Source organism: Zeugodacus cucurbitae, chromosome 2 (genome assembly GCF_028554725.1).
Source record: "Zeugodacus cucurbitae isolate PBARC_wt_2022May chromosome 2, idZeuCucr1.2, whole genome shotgun sequence".
NCBI lineage: Eukaryota > Metazoa > Arthropoda > Insecta > Diptera > Tephritidae > Zeugodacus > Zeugodacus cucurbitae.
In genome coordinates, this window is record NC_071667.1 from 37,929,419 (window position 1) to 37,940,096 (window position 10,678).

Here is a 10,678-nt window from a genome sequence, read left to right on the forward strand (position 1 = left end):
TGTCCCCGCACCGTTGAATAAGCCAATGGTTCTCAGTTTTGTCCTCGTCTTTGTTGCAGCACAGCGCCAATAGCGTACTCGGAGGCGGAAGCATCAGACATCTTCCCAATTTTCATCCACAATCGAATGGAATGGTGGAACATCACTCATAATTACAACCGCAGACAACTTTCAACTCTGAATGACCAGCCTGTGATTCGTCTTAATCGAAGGACAATGTCATCTCGTCAAAACTCCGATGAAATTACGCAGTATTACTACTCTCTGACGCATCTCAACGCCAAGGCACGATCCAGCAAAAGCGTCCTCGCTCCAAAAGAACCGATCGCCTTCGGTCTTTGTCGGAGCACGATCTATCAAAAGCGCTTACGGCTTCTACGCTACGTTTGTCGATCGACTTACGCTCATCCAAGGTGCACGACCACAACAGCTTGTCGATGGTGATAGCAAATTGTCAAAATTTCTCCACCATTTCAGAAATCGCCACATCATCGTTTCAGTCAACAGACACATCAAACAGAAGACCTGTAGTAGCAACAACAACAACAACAGAGAAGTATATCTGCAACAACACAAAACCCATCATATCATCCGTTACGACCAATCAGGGAACACAGTTTGAGATGCTCGTTAACGCCCTCGCTCGTCCCTCGGGAGTAAACACATTCCCACACGCAGCAAACAACGAGTATCACGGCAGCTATCAGAAGAGAAGAGAACACAGTTTGAGATGCAACAGCAAACTTCCCACCACTTTTCATCTATTATCGAATGGAATAGTGGAACATGAGTGGAACAGCAACAAAACGCAACAACAACAAACACATCGATTTCAATGCCACATCATCAACAACAACATCAAAGTACATCTGCAACTGCAACCATCCAACAAACATCACATCCATATGCAATAGCGGCAGCAAATCGTTTTTAGAGATGCTCGGTAACGCTCTCACTCCTCTCTTCAACATCAGGTATCCCTTCAAGTTTCATCTATAATCGAATGGAATGGTGGAACATCATTCAAAATCACAACAAACGCAACAAAAACAACAGCAGCAATCGGTAGCGCACAACCCGTTCAATTCAACGACGATAGGATGCAGGGCAACGATGACGACAACAACACAACGCTCGGACATTGTCATATTATTTATTAGAATCAGATTTCAGTTTTCTACGCCGTCCGTCAGATTTCGTTGAGAAACATAATATTTCTTGTATCAACAATTTTGAAAACATTCTCCAACAAGAGGAGTATTTGTGGGACATACCACAATCTTTAATTATATTATATTTTTAACATTATATTATATGGCCACATCATGTTAGCAAGTCCTATTTAATTCCAGGACTACTGAAACGAATATAATACAAAAGGGAACTGCCAATACATAAACAACAGTAAGGTTCAAGTCCGCCTGCTGTTATAAAACATAGCGCCTAAGCTTTTCTATCTGGCAGCGACCGCATGCACATCATATTACACATCGGCGCAATACTAATGAAATAAATCGTTAGTCTAAATATCTACTACATTCGATTGAAGGTTAGGAATATTATCCCCACATCTGGTGACCCCGTCGTGATTAATGACGTCGTAAAAATCACTCTTTTAGTAAAATTTTCTCCAAAATTCGCCATATGTATAAAAAAAATTGTTGTAATAATTATATAAAAAAAAAAAATAATTCGTTCATTAACTAGGTAATGTGTTCATTAACTAAGGTGTGTGCAAAATTTGAACAAAATCTCTTCTTAACTTTTCGATAAATCGTGTCCACCGACTTGAAAAATTAAATTTTGAGATAAACGCGTTTAAAGTTTTACATTCATACTGACGTGTCCTGATGGGCGGAACTTCCAAAGGGCATATCTCTTAGAATATTATTCGCATTGATTTGACATTTTTGGGTAATATTTTAAACATATGGACATAAGACAAACAATTTGTATACTCTCGCAACAAAAGTTGTTAAGACATAATGGAGAAAACCGAAAACACATAAAGTGTCATAACTGAGCCATAAATAAAGTCATAAAAGTAAAATTTGGTGATCAGTTCTCTTACGTACCCCATCACACACCATGAAAATAGTTGAAATCGGATAATAACAACGCCCACCTCCCATACAAAGCTTAGGTTGAAAATTACTAAAAGTGGGTTAACTCCCTAACGAAAAACGTCAGAAACACTAAATTTTACAGAAGAAATTGCAGAAGGAAGCTGCAGTCAGATTTTTTACAAAATGGAAAATGGGCGTGGTATCGCCCACTTATGGTTCAAAAACCATATCTCAGGAACTACTCGACCGATTTCAATGAAATTCGATATATAATATTTTCTTGACACTCTAATGACACGTGTGGAAAATTGATGAAATCGGTTCACAACCACGACAAAATCCCATGTAACTCAATTTTGAACTCCATCTTATTTCTTCACTTTGTAATATATATGTACATAAGGAACCAATAAATAAAATAAAAATAAAACTTTACACAAATACTGTATCTGGCATCTCTTGTGAAAAATTTTCGAAATCGGACTAAAACTTTTCAAAGCCCCGAAAATCGAATATGAAGAATTCAGTGCCCTATGGTAATTTTCGGTAAATCTCTCAGATATCTTAATTTAATTTATAGGACATATTTTTCTTCTAATAGTGTGTCTCTGTACCAGAGATGGTTAAAATCGGGGCATAACTTCCCCTAGCTCTCATATACCTCATTATAGGATTTTCAAATTGGGGCGAATTGTGTGTTATCTTAAAAATATATTAATAAATTGCGAGAGTATAAAATGTTCGGTTGCACCCGAACTTACCTTTCCTTACTTGTAAATAACACAGATGATGGTTGTGTAGGAGTCAATGTATTATATTGGATTTGAGAAATGCAAAAAAAAAAATATTATATACAAATCATCTGGCTGCATGTTTATAGCAGACGTGTATAAAAAACCATGCATAAAGCTGCATTTAATTAGCAACCCATATTTCGTCAAATTTTTGTGTAATGTTCGCTTTTAACACTATTGCAGCTATGTCCTCACTATTCAGTTCGCAAATGTTTTTTATTTTTAAAATAGATGGAAAAACATAACACAGCGATGGAGAACTACAGAGTTGTGATTTCTGGAACACAATTCAAACAAGACTTTTAGAATCGGTATATTAACGTGTAACAATCAGTACGTTGTTAATTTCACCAATTGTCAATTATAGATTTAATCATTCATTGGATAGAAGATGCTGCAAATTTGCTTTTTTACATTTTTTTAATATTATCTAACAATTTTGTGTCAGCCAACGACTTCTCCAAAACGTTGGAAAATAGATGGCTGCTGCAGTTTATGCGTATAATTTGGTGTAATGCTTTAATCATATTACTTCCCCTATCAGTAATGAATATAATTTGGTCAATTTTCTTCCATTGCGTTCATGCCCATGCCGCTGGGTAAAATTTTACATCTTTTTGGTGGTGGAAGGTGACTACTAAGAAGTTTCTCTTTACGTAGTAGTGGCACTCTTTTATTTTCTTGGCAGTATTTTAACTCTTTTAAGAAAGTGCTACTGTGTACTATTACAAAACCTTTCAGTACAGTTTCATCCGGCTTTATGATTTCTGACAAAACATTCCACATGAAACTTCCGCCTTTGCACTTGCCAGACAATTGGTGGTTTTCCATTGGGAATGTTCTCACAAACAGAATTTTCTTTCGTTCTCATTATTAATAAAAAAAGTAAAAAAGTAAACAAAAAATTAAAAACCACTAATTGCTGTTTCTCAATAACAACATAACTACCGATTATACACATTTTGTCTAATATTATATGTTAGCAAATTTTGTGCAAACTCGAGTGCAACTCGATCACATTCAATAAAATCGTGTCGAGAGTTGCAGGTCGTGGGTGAACGCTTGTCAACTCGACACTCTGTTAAATCAAAAATATTTCCTTGAACTCGTTCCCTAGCGGTCAATGCTTGTGTTCTGACTGAAGAGTTTGTTTCAAAAATAATCAGAGTGTGTATACGTTTGCAAGAAAATTATGTATCCGTTGCAGCTCTCTAAATGATGCCGCACCTCGGAGCAGTATGCCACCTCTGTCTGGAAAACGCTGCAATGGTAAAGCAGCCTAAAGCTTGGGTTGATTGAGAGATCCCCCTCCTACCTTCATCCTAAGCTTCGATTCATTCGTGAAAAAGCTCAATGAGCCTCTTCTCCATCGGCTTCTCCCCTCCCATATAGCTCTCGAATGTAAATGCGCAGAGAAGAATCCGCTGGAAGACTGTTCCGAGGAGTAGTGGTCCTCTCTGAAAATAATACCAGTTCAGTTATAATTTGAATAATCGCTAAGCCACTTCTGTGCAAAGTAGGTTACTACATTTAAGTAATGTTCCTCATATACAGTATTTAGAAATTTGTATTTTACCATAAGAGCTACATCGTCCGACATCACTTTCTCTAGGGTTAAATGGATGGAATATGAATTACCTGAATGTAGACAATCATCCGTTTTATTTCGAGGCAAAGCGTACTAGTTAAGGATAATTAAATAATATGTTCGGCATGACCGTATCTCTCCGTTACTGTTTAACTTTTATATTTCGGGATTTATCAACAACCAGAGGGTACTCAAGGCAGACACTCTTTCCTGCTAGATCCATCGAGACCCTATTTACCAACTGGACGAAGACGTGCAAATTAAACATTCATATCCACGTTCCATTTCCGATGAACAAGCCAGAATTTTGTATTTTACACTTGATAGATGACACTTTTAGACTGCACAATGATACGTTGTTAGCCACTTACAAGGTTGGATAGTACCAGTCGAATGGAATATAATGAATTACCCTAACTGAAATACTTTCTATTGTTTTTTTTTCGTCGGAATCCCCTACAGTTATTTATTTGATGCAAAACCACGTCGCAGGAATAATACGCCGACCAGACTTCGGTCGCGCTCAACTTCCGACACACTTTAAACTCGCGAAGTAGAACTTCTACTTATCTAAACCCCGACATACAGAATATCACAACAATGCATGTACAATTTTTCATGTATCCAATCGAATTCCTACAGGAGATACAATATCAAAAGTGTCAGAATTAATTTTTTGCAAAAAGGAGAAAACAAATATTTTTTTATTTTTTTAGAGAATTTAACTAGAAATAAATTATAATTGCAAAGTAAGATATGGACGCTTCGAGGTGTAAAATGGTCAATTACGTAGATTAAAGTATTTCTCCATCAAAGAAGGTAGCATTATTCTATTGCATGCATTAGATGAGATTTTAGTATAGAGGCGCGCCACAAGAGCTGCCCGTTTGCGCGAACCTCTGGATCTTTGGTTCGATTGGTTTCGCTCCTACGCTTGATGAATCAAAGACAGCTTTTATTTGTCTATAAATGTTAATAAATATTATGTTTACTTGTTTTTTCTAGAGTTACTGGTCTTCCTTTGAATGAACATAACTTACCCATGATGTTGCCAAACGGTCAAATATTCGGGCAGTTGGTAAATATAGCACAACATAATTTTCATTTTCTTTTAATTGTTTTTATTGCTACAGGCTGTACCTGAAATAACTCGAGAAGACGGTGCTGTGGTTTGCCCTATTACAAATACAAAATTCTCGAATCCAAAGGTGGAAAAGGTTTTTGTAATGTGAAAAATACAATCTGTTTCAATTTAAAGATTTCAATATGTTTTTGAGTTATATTTTGCATAACCTATCATCAATAATGAAAGTAAATATTTGTGACATATTTCTGCGTGTGTCACAAAGGAGAAAAAGCATCGTGAAATATCTAGAAAATTGTGGTATATTTAACAAGGAACACTTATTATTTATTGTCAATGAACCTCTAAGTTAATATTATAATGAATATAATTAATTATTTCTTTTAAGTTTTTAATTGAAAAAATTAGTTTCATAATTTCCATTTCTTAGTCCTCCGTCAGGCGGAAGTAAATGAGATTACTAGAGAAAAATACTGCTGTCATTATTTGCTAAACTTTTAAATCATTGGATATGTGTTCATACAACAATAGTATACTTATTAGAGCTCTTGGTATTAGACTAACCGAATTAACCGGATAGGGCATTATTCGATTCATACTATTCGGTTTGCACAATTCGGATAGTCGTCAGTCATCAACTATTCGATTAACCGCTCATTTTCGACTATTCGAATAGTGCAAGTTCATTAATTTTCTTATTTTATTGAAAAATGTTAAACATTGAAACTAACAAAAAACTTGCTTTAAAATACAAAATAACAATGATTTCACGGGGGAACCATTAAGTAATGACAAAATAGTTTTTAACCATTTCAACTGGGCGAATATATTAAATCAGTATTTTTCATAAAACGCCTATTTTGATATAAGAAAGTTAAAAGGTTAACATTTGTTGGTTGCAAGCAGCTTTTACGTGGTATCACAATATTTCCAGCAATGGTGAACGTGCTCTCTGATTCTGATAAAGTGGCTGGAATGCGGAAACTTTAAAAAATCAGAGGCTATTTGGATTTCAAACAATTTTCATTTATTCGAATAGCGAGAGTATAACTATTCGAATAACCGCAGTAGAACGACTATTCGAATAGTCGTAACATTAAGACTAATCGAATAGTACTAACCGGTTATTATTCACACGAACGGTTACAAACCGGATATTCGAATAATCGGTTTTCAGGTTAATCGATTAATTTTAAAGAGCCCTAATACCTATACAAAGTTTTTGTCACACGAACTTTGTGTTAATGTTTGCGACATTAATAATACTATACTTGTTATAAGTAAGGAAGGGCTAAGTTCGGGTGTAACCGCAATTTATTGATGTAATTTTATTAAGAAAAAGATTGCCACTGATTTCACCCATTTTTCAATCTTGTCATTAGGGTGTCAAGAGAATATTATGTACCGAATCTCGTTGAAATACTCGAAAATTTTACGAAAAGATCCGGCTACTAACTGAAGGTTTCAAGACCGGAGAACACTCCTGTAGGAACCCCAGAGCACATGTTCCATTGTCGGACCGTGAAGAAATTCGAATAGCAATTACGCGCTTGAAGAACAATAAGGCGGCGGGGGCCGATGGATTACCGGCCGAGCTATTCAAATACGGCGGCGAAGAGCTGATAAGGTGCTTGCATCAGCTTCTTTACAGAATATGGTCGGAAGAAAGCATGCCTGACGATTGGAATCTCAGTGTACTCTGCCCAATACACAAAAAGGGATTACAATTTGCGCCAATTACCGTGGGATAAGGCTCCTCAACATCGCGTATAAGGTTCTGTCGAACGTATTGTGTGAAAGACTAAAGCCCACCGTCAACAAACTGATTGGACCTTATCAGTGTGGCTTAGGCCTGGAAAATCAACAACAGACCAGATATTCACCATGCGCCAAATTTTGGAGAAGACCCGTGAAAATAGGATCGACACACACCATCTCTTTGTCGACTTTAAAGCTGCTTTCGACAGCACGAAAAGGAGCTGCCTTTATGCCGCGATGTCTGAATTTGGTATCCCCGCAAAACTAATACGGCTGTGTAAGCTGACGTTGAGCAACACCAAAAGCTCCGTCAGGATCGGGAAGGACCTCTCCGAGCCGTTCGATACCAGACGAGGATTCAGACAAGGTGACTCACTCTCGTGTGATTTCTTTAACCTGATGCTGGAGAAAATTATAAGAGCTGCAGAACTAAATAGAGAAGGTACAATCTTCTACAAGAGTGTACAGCTACTGGCGTACGCCGATGATATCGATATCATTGGAAACAACACCCGCGCCGTTACTTCTGCTTTTTCCAGACTGGATAAGGAAGCGAAGCGTATGGGTCTGGTGGTGAACGAGGACAAAACGAAATATCTCCTGTCATAAAACAAACAGTCAGCGCATTCGCGTCTTGGCTCCCACGTCACTGTTGACAGTCATAACTTTGAAGTTGTAGATAATTTCGTCTACCTGGGAACCAGTATTAACAGCAATAACAATGTCAGCCTGGAAATCCAACGCAGAATCACTCTTGCCAACAGGTGCTACTATGGACTAAGTAGCCAATTGAAAAGTAAAGTCCTCTCTCGACGAACAAAAACCAAACTCTACAAGTCTCTCATCATTCCCGTCCTACTTTACGGTGCAGAAGCGTGGACGATGTCAACATCAGATGAGACGGCACTAGGATTTTTCGAGAGAAAGGTTTTGCGGAAGATTTATGGTCCCTTAAACATTGGCAACGGCGAATACCGCAGACGATGGAACGATGTGAGCTGTATGTGATATTCGACGACATAGACATAGTCCAGCGAGTAAAAAAACAGCGGCTACGCTGGCTAGGTCATGTTGTTCGAATGGATGAAAGTGCGCCAGCTCTGAAAGTATTCGATGCAGTACCCGCTGGTGGAAGCCGAGGAAGAGGGAGACTTCCACTCCGATGGAAGGACCAGGTGGCGAGGGACCTGGCTTCGCTTGGTATAACCAATTGGCGCCAAACTGCCAGAAGGAGAGATGCGTGGCGCGCTGTCTTGGACTCGGCTATAACCGCGTAAGCGGTGTCTACGCCAGTCAAGAAGAAGAAGAAGAAGAATCTCATTGAAATCGGTCGAATAGTTTCTGAGATATGGTTTTTGACCCATAAGTGGGCGACGCCACGCTTGTTTATAATTTTTTTAAATAGGTATGCAGCTTCTTTCTGCCATCTATTCTGCAAAATTTAGGGTTTCTGATGTTTTTCTTTAGTGAGTTAACGCACTTTTAGTAATTTTCAACCCAACCTTTGTATGGGAGGTGGGCGTGGTTATTATCCGATTTCAACTATTTTCATGCCGGGTGGTACATAAGGGAACCGACTGCAGAAAATTTGGTTTATATAGCGTTATTGATTTACACCCTATTTGGGGGCGGCCCACTACCCCCAAAAAATTACATCCAAATATGCCTCTTAGTGTGATTCTTTGTACCAAATTTTACTTTTATAACTTTATTCATGGCTTAGTTATGACGCTTTATGTGTTTTCGATTTTCGCCATTTTGTTGGGGTGACAGTGATTCGACTTCGCCCATACCCATACTCAAGTTATCGCTTGCACGGATAAACGGACGGACAGACATCCGGATTTCAACTCTGCTCGTCATCCCGATCAATATATATACGCCTATATCTAACTTTTCTATTTGTGGGTGACACAAATATCGACTAACTTATATATTATACATATATAAATTACATCATTTATAAGTTTGTTACTTCGTAAACATAAATTAACTGTATACATATTGCAATCGGCTAACTTATATATTATACATATTTAGTTATTTACATACAACTTACATAATTTATACGTTTTTTACTTCGTAAACATGCCACGAAAGTGTTCCAACGAACAATTTTTTATGTGTGTATGAAATAAAGTCAGCGTCGAAATTTCCCGGCTTTAATTGAACAGTACTACTTAGAGTATTTTGGATTTCCAATGAGGATTCAATATAAATCCTTAGTTCCACATTGTGTGAGACTGCTAAATAAGAACCCAGACATATGACATTTCCTATGCCAATGATTTGGATCAAATCATATAATAAATTTAAATGACTCAAACAAAAGGTATTACACCATGTTCAAACACAACGCTCAGTAACTTGTGTTCGCAACACACCAGTTCTATATAGTACAGAACTGCCTTTGCCAAAGTTTTATTGGAACCTATAAATCCGAAAACTACAAAGATTTTATAAATAAACTTATAATGTCATTTAAAGCTTTGGGGTGTAATATTTCATTAAAAATACATTTGAATTTCCGTTTAGCAAATTTGGGAGCTAATGCAGAAGCGGTACCAAAGGAAATGGAGCGCAGGAATGCCAGCAGATTATTGTTGGAGATTTAAAATAGACCTTCCAGAAGCCAAATATTCTCGGAAACCATAATAATTTTTTCTAAATGAAGCATTAATTTCTCTAAATGTAGCTGATGTTTGTATATAAAAAAAAAAAGATTTGTTTTGATATCACAGGAAAACGTGACGTGTAAATTTGATATAAGTGTGCATGTCATTAAGAGAAAAATTAATTGGAAACTAATGAAAATAATCAAAAATAATATTTTTATATTACTTTTAGTTATAACCACGTCGGTATCTAATACCTTTAGGACCAATCGATCGATGAAATGCAATAAACAGGCTAAGCATTTAGGCATTAATTGTCGATTCTCCAATCTGTTCTAACATCTACTCGATTGTCAAATGATTTTCATTAGAAGAAAACTATTTGCTTGTTTTTGTCTGTTTAATTGAGAAAAACTTTTGAAAACGTAAAATCGTATAGAAATGTTAAATTTTATATTGGTAGTCACCTAGACATTGGCTCCTTTCGTAAACGCAACATGCAATGCATTTTTAAAACAGATGCCCATACCATGCAAAGTATTTATGCATTACTTCCATGCTTTACCAAAATATGTAATGCATTTATATGACGTTTATTAATGCCCCAATGCACTGCCTCAACCACCTGCTAAATAGTTAAAGTTTGTTGTGATACTAAATTATTTTTTGAATCGGTAATTTGTTATTGAGATTGAGTGCGTTAGAAAAATTTTGACTGACGGCTTTAACTTTTGCATTAGATCCATTTTAATGCAAATTTTTAATGCACATAA

At 36.9% G+C, this 10,678-nt stretch overlaps 1 protein-coding gene across 2 annotated transcripts in view; it reads left to right on the plus strand.

Annotated features, from left to right (window-relative positions):
- The window catches only part of LOC105220442 (E3 ubiquitin-protein transferase MAEA), a 57,427-nt gene extending 51,714 nt beyond the window's left edge, over positions 1–5,713 (plus strand). Inside the window, exons 6-7 of one of the 2 annotated variants that reach the window (XM_054228826.1) lie at positions 5,454–5,526; positions 5,582–5,713. In XM_054228826.1, the coding sequence (XP_054084801.1) occupies positions 5,454–5,526; positions 5,582–5,680 (172 nt within the window). In that variant the 3' untranslated portion in view covers positions 5,681–5,713. The remainder of the gene's footprint in view (positions 1–5,453; positions 5,527–5,581) is intronic. The other variant, XM_054228866.1, reaches the window with a different exon arrangement.
- Positions 5,714–10,678: the final 4,965 nt, after the last annotated feature.